This window comes from Macaca fascicularis, chromosome 17, assembly GCF_037993035.2.
Source record: "Macaca fascicularis isolate 582-1 chromosome 17, T2T-MFA8v1.1".
Lineage (NCBI taxonomy): Eukaryota > Metazoa > Chordata > Mammalia > Primates > Cercopithecidae > Macaca > Macaca fascicularis.
The window spans coordinates 15878159-15890932 of record NC_088391.1 but is presented as its reverse complement, the minus strand read 5'-3'; the positions used below and the strand labels follow the sequence as shown (position 1 = coordinate 15890932).

The 12774-nt window shown below is 37.3% G+C and overlaps 1 protein-coding gene across 9 annotated transcripts in view; it reads left to right on the top strand.

Annotated features, from left to right (window-relative positions):
• CCDC169 (coiled-coil domain containing 169) overlaps positions 1-12774 on the top strand; it is a 61243-nt gene that overhangs the window by 11176 nt on the left and 37293 nt on the right. For 6 of the 9 annotated variants that reach the window (XM_045376849.2, XM_045376853.2, XM_045376848.2 and 3 more), the window contains 3 exons: positions 2783-2893; positions 2976-3016; positions 5012-5062. In XM_045376849.2, coding sequence (XP_045232784.1) covers positions 2783-2893; positions 2976-3016; positions 5012-5062 — 203 coding nt within the window. The remainder of the gene's footprint in view (positions 1-2782; positions 2894-2975; positions 3017-5011; positions 5063-12774) is intronic. The other 3 variants (XM_065533150.1, XM_005585638.3, XM_045376847.2) reach the window with 1 other exon arrangement.

Genomic DNA, 12774 nt, shown 5'->3' with positions numbered 1-12774 from the left:
GTGCACAAAGATCTCACACACGGACAAACAGGTGGTGTGCCTCCAAACAAATCCCTGGTTAAGGGGCTGTGTAGACTCCCACATCCCTCATTTCAGTTTCAAATGGCTCCCCCCAGGCAGCTGAGTCAGAACTGAGCAAAGGCCCAAGATTGCAGCAAATACAAACAAAACCAATGCATAAAATGCTCATATAGTGTCACTGGCAGCCAAGTCTAAATAAAGCAGAGCCCTAGCGACACCCCAAAAGAGGCAGAGGGTGGTTGGGTACACTCTGACTAATGTACCTAGTTCCAAAGTTTGTCAACTTCTCCAGAGGTCACTTTGCACCAGTGAAGCATTGAAGGTAGCAGACACCATAGCAGGAAGAAAAGAGAGGATCCCTAAGACAAAAGATTCTTGGCGACTGCTGGAAATTCCCTAATATCCTAGCCATGGGTCAGCTAGCCGTCAGCAACTAGTATTCACAGATGGCCCTTTGCCCCATCTGACAGAAACCAGACTGGCGGGCTCAGGCCCTGGAGCATACAGCACTCACCATATGGGACACTAAAATTGTAACCAGCAATTTTAAGTGCTGATTGCATAGTGCAATTAACAAGAGCGAGGTCTGAGAGAGAGAAAGTGACTTCATTGACCAAAACTAATAATGGACAAGTGGCCAGATTCCCATCCAAAATAACCATGTCCAATTTCTAGAAAAAAGGCAGGGGGCTTACAAAGGGAAACTTAATATGGGAGGCATGCAGGAGTTGTGCTGGTTACAAGGTTCTGTGTCTTGTTTTGGTGTCTATGTTGGGTCTTTTGTGTTGTCCCATGTTGATGTTGGGGTTAATAAAGTCACTTTCCACCAGACCTTGCTCTTATTAATTGGACTCTGTAAGTGGCGAGCAGCCGAATTGCATTTGGTTACAATTGTATACTAATAGGTCAGTCTGTCTATCTATCTTATTTTATTTTTGTTTTTCTAAGAAAAATTTTTATTTTTTTGAGATGCAGACTCGCGATGTCACCCAGGCTAGAGTGCAGTGAGTGGCGTGATCTCAGCTCACTGCAACCTCCGCCTCCCGGGTTCAAGCAATTCTCCTGCCTCAGCTTCCTGAGTAGCTGGGATTACGGCCGCCTGCCACCACGCCCAGCTAATTTTTGTATTCTTTAGTAGAGACGGGGTTTCTCCACATTGACCAGGCTGGTCTTGAACTCCTGACCTCAAGTGATCTGCTGGCCTCAGCCTCCCAAAATGGTGGGATTACAGGTGTGAGCCACCATGCCTGGCTGACTTGTCTATATTTGATTTTTGACTTAAAAGTCAATAATATTTTAAAATAAAATGGTGTCAGAATTTATAAACTACTCAGATGTGCCAAAAATAAATTGCGTTTTTAATTTTTTGGTAACCATTCTCATCTTGGTCTGAAGCATCCATTCCCATGGTAGGAAGGGGGATACCATGACAAAGGGAGACTTTAGGTAGCAAGTTATAAACATGATTCCATGCAGCTGGGCTCTACTGTGTCTTTTGGGTAAATGTTTAGTCTTTCAGGGCTTCTCCTTTCTTCTTGTTGCTTTCCAAAGCTTTTGGGTTAATGACTTTCAGTTTCAGTATGGGAGGGTGTTCCAGCCCCTTTGGTAGGCCACATTTGCATAAAGATGAGGGTGTAAGGGAGACCTGTGTCTGGGCTGAGGAGGTTGGTAGTGGTATGTGCTAATACTCTTTCTCCTTAACTCCTCCACCAACTGTTATGTAGCAGCAGTTATTTCAGACATGTGAAGAGCATTTAAAGTTGAAAAAGAAGCCATCTTTTTGCCCTCTACAAAGCCTGACTTTAAAGACTAGAAAAAGTTAGCTTTGGACTTTGAATCTGAACAAAGACCTTTTAATTTTAGGCTGTATTCTTCTTTTTCCCCAGACATAAGAAAAATGCTTTGACTTTAATAGCTAAAGGGGTTTAGCGAAAGAAAAATGCTTAAGGTTAAGAGAAAATGCCCGAGAAGATAGCTAAATGTACATTGTTCCTTCAGCTTAGCAGTTAAGAGGATGTGATTTCAAAGGCAGATAAAACTGGATTTAAAACCCGGTTTTTCCCTTATTTATTAGCTCTGTCATCTTAAGAATATTATTTGACATCTTCGAACCTTGGTTTCCTCATCTTTGTAAAATAGGTAACTACATTTCTAAAATGAGGATTAAATTAGTTAATGTATGTAAAGCATTGTGTGCTTTACACACAGCAGACACATAAGTGATAGTTATTAAGCAGACTTCAGAATTGCTTTCAAAGGAAAAAAATGAACATGACATTGGATAGGTTAGTAATGTTTAGGATATTTTATATACATATAAGTATATATAAAATATATAAATATATCAAGTTTCCTTGGAACTTTAAATATTCATATGTATTTATGGATATATGAATATTATATATATGGGTATTTCAAGTTCCAAGGAAAGAAACATGTCCTGATATTCCGTCTAATTGAATTCATTGTAAGGATGCACAAGAAGTAAAAGAAAAAAGGGGGTGGGAAATAGGGAAGAAGAGGAATTGTAGTAGTTGTAATAAGTTTTGGCTGTGTAGTAGCCTGAGTGTGGGTCTAATTCTTGCAATCTAGAAAATCTTACTAACAGAAATACAGACTTAATAATTATTTCCTTCTAGTTGATCTGTATTGCCAATAAAGTAAAATGTAGTAATAGAGTAAGATCAAGCTCTTCATGTTATTTTAATGAATAAATGAGAGGTGTTGGGGTTATCTTGATTGTTTCCCCGTTTTTACTCAGGTAGTGAATGGAAAACCCGTTATGAGACACAACTTGAATTAAATGATCAACTAGAAAAGCAAATTGTTTATCTCAAGGAGAAGATGGAAAAAATCCGTGGAAACTCTTCAGGTACAAAACCAATCATATATATGTTTTATAATTTGAGTTAAAACTGATAAAACATTAAGTGTTCGTATTTGATTTATTGTAGATAGACTATCTTCTATTCGTGTCTATGAACGAATGCCAGTGGTGAGTAGAAATATGATTAAACACAAAGAATAATTGAAGGAAATTATGTCTATTTTTTTCAGACGTATTTCAAACAGAAGTTTGAAGACTAGGGCAAGGTCTAAATAAACTATTTTTTTCAGGGGACCTGTTTGAAGTAACAACAAATAATTTTCAAGTAGCTATAGGTGGAGCACTAAGTTGCCAGCTATATTCACAGGCCTCCTGAAGAGCAGAGCATGTGTGGATATTGCGTTTTGAATCACTGCCAACCTCTAGAGAGAAAGATATAGACAAATACTGTGTTTTTGCTAATAATGGATCAAGGAGAAATAAGTGTTTTTGCACACTTGTTATTTTCAACCCAGACATGCCTTTATTTCCATATCTTGGAAAGTCAGGAATTTTTCTTTTTTAATTCGAAAAATTGTGTTTTCCCGTGTGCTGTCATAGAGTTATATCGCCCTCTTGTGGCATTTAGAAATCATTGCTAGAGCTGTGTTAAGCTTAGTGCCTTTTCTTAATTGCAGGTAGAATTTTATTAGTACCTACTGGATATAAAATATTGTAGCTACCTGCTTCTTGATAACTGAGGTTCAGTCCTAGCTCACAAGAGTGGGTATCACCACCTTCGTGGAGAGTAGCAACAAGTGCTGGTATGACTTGGTAAAATACCTTAGGGCATATCTAAGGAGCCTTTAATTGGTTTTCTAACTACTACCTGAGACTCTGGAACATATTCATGTTGGCAAAACTACATTTATTTTCCTTGACGTATTTGTGTTATTTCTGAAGAAAATATGGTTCTCTAAGAGGTTTAATAATTTAGATCCAGAGACAGAGAATTACATTTCTGCACAGTAAAGGACTGAAGAAATATTAACACAAGGAAAAGTGAGACCACAGGCTAAGCAGAAAGGAAAGAGAATGAAAGTTCAGTATAAATAGTACTGATCCTCTCTATTCTCTGGACAGGTGCTTTCATGAGTGTTTGGTACTCATGAATCCAAGAGGGGTATGTCTGAGCAGCAGACATTAGAAATCTAGCCAAGGAGTCAGTGATAGAAGTGTCCAAATGCTAAACAAAAAGCACTGGGATCCAACAATCCTATATCCAGTCAAGAGACCCTCTTAGCTAAGGACGAAAGATATACTAAGTCTTATTCTTTGATATAAAGAATAATATTTGTGAAATTTAGACATGTAATTGTGTAACGCAGACCTATTTTTGGCTTCCTGTTAAATTGACAATTAGGCAAAAGGGCTTAAATTACTTGTGTTTGTGGGATAGGGTATGAATTCAAACACCATCTGTAAATTTCCCGATTCTTTATCCTTGTTGTGGATTGTTTAGTGTTTAGGAGTAATCTGTACAGACATACTTATGAAATTGATGTGTTAGTTTGAATACTAATTTTGAGTAACTTCAAACTGCAGATTTGCTTATGGGTAGCAAAAGGATGGGCACTCGTTGTTGACTAGTATATGTGTAATATTTTAAATGTTGTTTGACAAAAATATATAAAATATTATCTTCAAACTATATCATTAAAGTGGACTTTATTTTAATATAATTTTATCTCTTTTTTATTGTGGTAAATGTACATAATGTAAAATTTACCATTCAGCATTTTTTTTTGAGGGAGGGTCTCACTTTGTCACCTAGGCTGGAGTATAGTGGTTCAATCTCAGCTCACTACAGCCTTTGCCTGCTGAGCTCAAGCAATCCTCTCACCTCAGCCTCCTGAATAGCTGAGACTACAGGTTCATGCCCCCATGCCTGGCTAATTATTGTATTTTTAGTAGAGATAAGGTTTCACCATGTGTCCCAGGCTGGTCTCAAGCTCCTGAGCTCAAGCAATCCACCTGCCTCACCTCCCAAAATTACGGGTATGAGTCACCACACCCTGCCTGTTTCAGCCATTTTGAAATATAAAGTTCAGTGTGATTTTAATATTTTGGAAAAAATTATTCACATACGTGAGAGTGAAGCTTTAGTCTTTGTTCTGATATTAGGTTGATGCCTCCAACCTTTTTTTTCTTGAGGTTCACTTTTCTCCTCTGAAGGTAAGATAGATTATATTATCTTCTAAGTGTCTTTCAGTGGGGTAATTTGTTAAAATTTTATTTTAGCATGATGTATCAATTAAAGGTTGCATTTGACAAAATATAAGAGAAAGGTTTAAACAAGTAAAGTTTTTTTTTTTTCTCTTTTCTTTTTTTTCCTCATGTGACAGAAAGTATGAGGTTTGCAGTCCAGGGGTGGTGCAGTGGCTGTATGCCTTCAGGAATCCAGGCTTCCCCTAAGTTTCTACTCTGCCATCTGTTTGTGAGTGGCTTTTGTCCTCGTGTTTAAAGACGGCTGCTTCACCTTCTCAGCTGCTTCACATTATCATTCAAAAAAAGAAGTAGGTGAAGGAGAAATGGCCAAGGTGAAAGCCAGTCAGGTCTACTCCCCTTCAAAGAGCTTTCTAAGATGCTGCTCCCCTTGACATTTCACTGGGAGTTAGAACTGTATCATATGGCCACCTTTGTGTGCGTGACAGGCTGGGAAATGTAGTGTTTTACTGAATATACAGGAAGAAGAGAAGAGTGGATTGTGAGCGTACAGTTGGCTGTATCTGCCACACACAAAGTCATTTAAAGTGAAGGCATTTCATTTTATGTATTCAATTCATTCATACATATTCATTCAATATGTATTCAGTTGATATTATTTGAAAAATAAAAGGCAAAGAAAGAGAATATTATAAAATCAAACATATCCACTGTTGACAGTTCTGTTTTTAGTAATTTTTGTATGCATACATATTGATTTAAAAGAACAACCAAATGAATAAGTCAGCCAACAAACAAAGTGAAAAAGAATTACAGCTAGTTTTTATTGTTTAAAATATAATTATAACCTTACTGCATGGGCAATTTTGAATCCTATGCTAATCAGGATAATTAAGTCAATTATTTCTTATGTTATATTCTCTTCATGTGCATTTTTCAAGGCTATATTATGTTCCATTGTGTTGGAATGCAAATGTTCATTACTTTTCCCTATAACTTGGTATTCTAGGTTGTTTCTGGTTTCAATTTTGAGTTAAACAAAACCCACAGAATATATTATGGCGAGCAACTCCATATTCTAGTATTTATAAATCTTCAGATCTGTGTCCCTTTTTTATTTTAAATTTTTTAATGAAAACAATTTATAGAGTTGAGATCTCTTTTGTTCTCCTCCCTGTCTTGTTTTTGCTTCCTTTTCATAGGGAAGGACTACCATGAATTTGGTATATATTATTTCAGTTTATTTTTTAATATCTCTCCACATGTTGTATGTATAAAAATGCATTAAAAAATATCATACTGTGCATATCATTCTTGGTGACCTGATCACCAAGTCATAAGTGTCACATGAAGTCATGAAACTACAAGGGATTGCTCGGGAAAATATATGCAGTCTGAAAAATATGATTGAGGTTGAAACCTTGGGGAATGCTAACACTTAAAGTGTTAGGAGGCAATTTAGGGGATATTATTGAGAAGGAAAAATAGAAAGGATGAGGGGGACAACTGGAAGAATGGTATCATAGAAGTCAAGAAGGGGATGGCTTTATGAACAGCAAAAGAATGTTCTAGAAACTTCTGCTGTAGGAGAGGATAAAATGCGTTGTCCAGAGTTCAGGCAAATTATTCAAAAGTGAAGAAAGAAGTGCCAATTAGAGGCCAGGATGTTAGGAGAAAATGTGATGTGGTGTGTAGTGGAAGAGTGGGGCTGAGAAAATGTACTGAGTATAACCTATTTTACCTAGAAACATAGGTTTTGGAATCAGACCATCATGGCTCAAATTCAGACTATGGGACACTGAGGAAGCTATTTCATCTCTCTGAGGCTTAATTTCCTCATCTGTAAAATTGAGTTAATTAAACTGTCATGCAGGGTTACTGTGAAGATTATTAGAGATAGATAAAACAAATAGCATAGTGCCTGACATAGTAAGCTCTGTGTTAGTTCCTGTCCTATTTTCCCTTGATAAAGGAAAAGTACTATTTTATTAAAACAAGTCTGTTGTGAAATTAACCCCAATCACCTTGGAAGGGATAAGCATAAGGCCCGAAGATATGCAATCTGTTTTCACTTATTAAGCTGTGCTGTTATATAAGTTGTGAATCTTCTGAATCTTCTGGTACCTTCTCAAAACTATAATAGAATTCATTAGATATTTAACACTCTTTTTTTGAGACAGAGTCTCACTCTGTTGCCCAGGCTGGAGTGCAATGGCGTGATCTTGGGTCACTGCAACCTCCGCCTCGCGGGTTCAAGCCATTCTCCTGCCTCATCCTCCCAAGTAGCTGGGATTACAGGTGCCCACCACCACGCCCAGCCAATTTTTGTGTTTTTAGTAGAGATAGGGTTTTGCCATGTTGGCCAGGCTGAACTCCTGACCTCAGGTGATCCGCCTGCCTCACCTCCCATTACAGGCGTGAGCCACCTCACCTGGCCGGTATTTAACACACTTAATAAAAAGTGCAGAACCTCTACTTCCCTTGAGCTAGTTGGGTGTACATTTTCTAGTCTCTTCCATGTGCATTCACCAAAAAGGGACTTAGTGCCTACCTGAAATTCCTTCCAAGAGTTCCCAGGTATGTTCATCAAAGACTTATAGCCATCTTAATGTATATTAAAGGTGTATTCTTTTTTAATTTTAATGTTTAAGTTCTGGGGTACAAATGTACAAATGCAGGATGTGCAGATTTGTTACATAGGTAAACATGTGCCATGGTGGTTTGCTGCACCTGTCAACCCATCAGCTAGGTATTAAGTCCAGCATGCATTAACTATTTTTTCTAATGCTCTCCACTCCCTCCACCCCACTCCCTAACAGGCCCCAGTGTGTGGTGTTCCCCTTTCTGTTTCCATGTGTTCTCAAAGTTCAGGCCCCACTTGTAAGTGAGAACATGTGGTGTTTGGTTTTCTGTTCCTGCATTAGTTTACTGAGGAAATGGCTTTCAGCTCCATCCATGTCCCTGCAAAGGATATGATCTCTTTCCTTTTTATGGTTGCATGTTATTCCGTGGTGTATATGTACCACATTTTCTTTACCCAGTCTATCATTGATGGGCATTTGGGTTGATTCCATGTCTTTGCTATTGTGAATAGTGCTGCTTAATGTATACTTTTATATACATTATGTATGTATACTAATGTGTATTAAAAGTATACATTCTGAGGATTTCCCCAGAAATTTGGTAGGTCTGGAGTAAGGCCTGGACATTTGTATTTTTTTGGCAGGCATCTCAATAGGCTCTATTACAGAGCACCACTTGAGATCAACAGATGTAGGGGATTTATATCCCTCAGAGAAAGATGTGCAATACAGACTTGCTTGTGAAAAGTTAGTGTAATGGCTCTTATCAACAAGCCCCACCATACCCCTGCAGTCAATTGTATTGCAAAGTGGAAGTCCTGTTCCTTGACTCATTTAGAGTCATAAAAGTGATGACCCCTATTTTTCTCTTTCTCTAGTTTTCCTATCAATACCCACCCTCTTGTCTTCCATGACACCCAGGCAGCTTGGATTCTTCAGGGAAATCTCTTACCAGTGCATATGCTTTGTCAGTCAGATGGATCCTGTTCCTAAAGCTAGCAAGACTAGCTGGTAGTGAAAAGAATAGGGGAGAAGGTGTAGAAACGAGAAACATTATTCAGGAAAATACTTAATCTCATTCAAACATTCTCTGGAAGACTCTTGATCAATTTGTAGAAAACCAATTCACAGGAAGCCAATTTGCCAAAATCCAAATCCTTGAATATGTTCTAATGAATATAATTTTATTTAGTAACATTTTAAGAAATGTTTGTTGAAAACCCAAAACTTACAGAAATGATTTAGCATTTAGTATTATTATCGAAAATATACTTAGAAAAAGAATATATTTCAGGTTATACGTTCACGTATATGAATGATTTTCCTTGAAGCGAGTTTTTAGTAAGTTTGGAATTATAGGTAGATTGGTCTCCCTGCAAATTAATCCTTTGGTGAATTGACTTTTTGAAATATTAATCTTTGGCTGTTTGTCTTCCCTTCTGACATATGTTTCAGTTTGCCATATGACAAACAGGAGAAGAACATATTACAAAAGCAGGAGAAACCTGAAGGAAGAAATGGTTTTAAGTCTTAGTTCTTTTAAACCATCGGGCCATTGTTTTTATCCCACACTGGGCTCTCCTCTCTATTATTCTCTGTTGTCCATGTCATGTCCCACCCTCTGACTTCCAGTCTGTCTTATTACTCATTGACCTACTTATCTTTTCTTCATCCTGATGCCCCACACCATTTGCCTGACTGTGATACTAATTTCTTTCCTTTATCATGATTCAGATTCTTCTTTTAGCTGTGCTGCCTGATGGACATCCAGCCCTATTTGGGTCTTCCTGGGACTCATTACCTCGCTGTGCACCCAGTTAGTCATGCTCCCACTGGGCTCACTCTGGTAGCTTATGCCTTCTGAAAACTCTTAGAAATTTTGTTTTTAATGCCTGATAACCAGTCATTAAAATTAATGACCCTAGAGCACTATTGACACGCATTAAGTATTTTTAAAGTATTGAGGTTACTAAAATGATATAACCTCTGAGACTGCCTCCTGAGGTGTTCTGTGACAGCCCTCACTGGGTTTGTGTTCTCCCCAAGATCAGAATGGTCAATTAGGGGATAGGTACATAGCTTCAAATCATGAAGAGAAAAGTTAAACAGATTTTATATGTAAATCTAGTAACAGTGCTGTCCACAAGGGGGCATTTGGTATTTAAGTATGTAGAAGGCTGTATTCTTTCATTGTTGCAGTTGCCTATATTGAAAAGTACTGTATATCTAGGAGCTGTGCTTAACTAAATTGTGTTCTTCTGTTTTTTCTTTTGTAAGCTTCAGTGGAGTGATTATTTTTTACTTCAGTTTTTTGTGTTCTTTAGCAATTGTTGATTTAAAAAATAATAAGCAGCCAGTGGAATTTTCTTTCTGCTTTGGATAGAGGTGAGGGACTTTTTAAAAAACCTAAGTATACTTTATTTCAGGTGTGTAAACAGTATCTTGAAATTTCTTATTCTTACCCTGTTGTTTCAATCTACTCTAGGAAAATGGCCTTTAAAAAGCAAATTAAAACAAGAACGTAGGTGAAATACGTTATTGCTTGGAATGCTAAGAAGTTATTAGTGTCAGAAACAAAACAAAACAGCTCTTGTATGATAGTAGAAGAATTGGCTTTATGTATGTGATTTTCGTTGTTGTTAATATCTAACAGAGTTTTCAGTTTAACTGTGGCATTGCTTTGTCTTTCCAGGCTGCAGTTTTCTGGTATATTACCATTGATTTGTATAATCAGATAAAAGCAGCTCCTTGGGAAGATCAAGAACATTAAGTTATGAGTGGTCCAGTGAATTGGAAATGATGGAATGAGAGAGTGTGTTCCTCTGTTTTGAAGATATCTAGTTCATTTTGGAGTCAGTAAAAGAGGGAACTTTAAAGTTATTGTAGTATAGTTTTATATTTTACAGGGATCTCTAGTATGTATATTATAAATGGATGATTACAAATATCTTCTTGTTTATGGTCCAGGTTATTTCATGATTGCTGTAGTTTTTGCAAAATCTATAATGTGGTGTTGTCTTCTCCCCAGGATAATTTATTTTTATGCTGGCCTTATTCCCATGAGATTGCCCCAACGACACATCATAACTTCCTGAGTTATAGTATAATTTCAAAGCATAGTATGTCTAAAACACAACTCATAAGAAGCAGGTGCAGAGAAGGAGAGTGAAGTGGGTTCCAGGAATTCTGGACCACACCAGCTATAACTGTGTGGGGGCAGTGCTGAGGCTAACTGCAGAAGAGAAAATACTTTGTGTCTCTATGTTGAGCCTGGACAGAATGAACACCCACAGAGCTGGGAGACAAAGTCATGTGGTAGAGGCTGGAAGAAGAAAGCAAGGTGTTAAAGCTTAAAGCTAAAGACAATGGTGAAGAAAGAAAGAAGGACAAGGCACGAAGACCACAACTCCTATGAAGCTGCTTCTTAATACGTTTTCCACATGGTGCCTATAAGGCTTTAGAAATTAGCACATTATAAAAAAATTTTAAATAAAAACATTGATGGAATTTCTAACTTAAATACCAGGGTGGGTTGTTAACGATCTCAAATGTGATCTATTTTAGAATTCACAGTTTTTGAGTATAAAATTACTATTTTTAAATCTAGCAGAATAGTAGAAATATTATTGAAGCAGTAGTAGTATTGTGCTTAAAAAATGCAAATATGCCTAATTAGAATGTTCCCCATTTTAGTCAAAACATGTTTTGCTTGTGAAACTAGTAAGTAAGGTAGTATGTGTGTGGGGCCTCAGTTAGGAAATTTTTTTAATGACTATTACATCATTTGGTGTGTTCACTCTTACATGCTCCTGTCTCACAAACCCATATTCTTCCCATGTATAAAATTCCTAAAGTACTCCCACCTGACAAAATCCAATAACACATGTAAAATTGGAAAACTGGGTATAATTGGGTATAATTGGTTTAAGTAAAATCATAATTTTTATTTTGGTAAAGTTGAGTTTGAAGTGTGAAGAAAATGTTAAGAATAGGCACCCAGGGGCCTACTTTTACATTTGGATCTGATATTTATTAGACAAGAAATGATAGCTGATCATTGAAATGAATGGATAAGAAGAAATCTCAGCAGGCGAGTGATTTAAACAAATTTTGCAAGGCTCATAGCTGGAAGAATACAAATTGACTTGATAGAAGTTGAGGAAGCAACAACAGAGTGCCTGTAGAGAAGAATATTGGTGAAAATAATGCATTCACTCTTCTGACCTGCTTAGTGCTTTAGAACTTGGCAGATATGGAAGAAGATGGAGGTGAGAAAGGAGCTGAAAACTGAGAGACAGTTGAAGATAAACACATGGAGCAGTTGGTCACTGGAACCCCTCTGCCATCCCATGCAGCCAGGATACTCTCCTTCAGTTAGGAGTCTATTTTCTGGAGAAATTAAACTGCAATAGCTCTTGTACTCTGGAGTTTCAGACACAGAGAAGTGTGAGTGAGATAGAGGTCTAAGAATGATGGGATCAAATGAAAATATGCAGTTTGAATAATGGAACTCTCAGCTCTCTTCTCCTGCCCTACTCCATGAAACCAGCAGCTAGGATTAAACATTAAGGGTTAGGAGTTTAGAGTATTCTTCAGCAAAAAACCTGAAATGCCCTTTAGAAAAGTTAGCGTGTTGAATGGGAAGAAATAGGAAGAAAAAATAAGAGAAAAAATAATTTTAAAAATATAGAAAAGTTAGTATGGTGACCCAACAATGAACCTCACAGACTTCCCAGGACAGGAAAGTTAACTGAGGACCATAGGTGCTGGGCTTCAAAAAAATTCTACCTGTGTTACTACTTTTGTATCAGGTTTATACTTCCTAAGGGCTATTCTCCGCCTATGACTAAGTGCAGTGGAGCTACTAAGGCAGACCCATTCCTGCGAAGCATGGGACTCCATTGTCAGCTGACTTCGACTTCAAGTTCCCTGATGGCTTTTTTCAAAAAGTTTTTATTTCAATACATTTTGGGGTACGTGTGTGTGTGTGTGTGTGTGTGTGTGTGTGTTTTCTTTTTGTCACATGGATGAACTATACAGTGGTGAATTCTAAGATTTTAGTGCACTCATCACCCAAGTAGTATACATTGTCCCTAATGTGTAGTTTTTATTATTATTTTAGTTTAGTTTTAGTTTTTT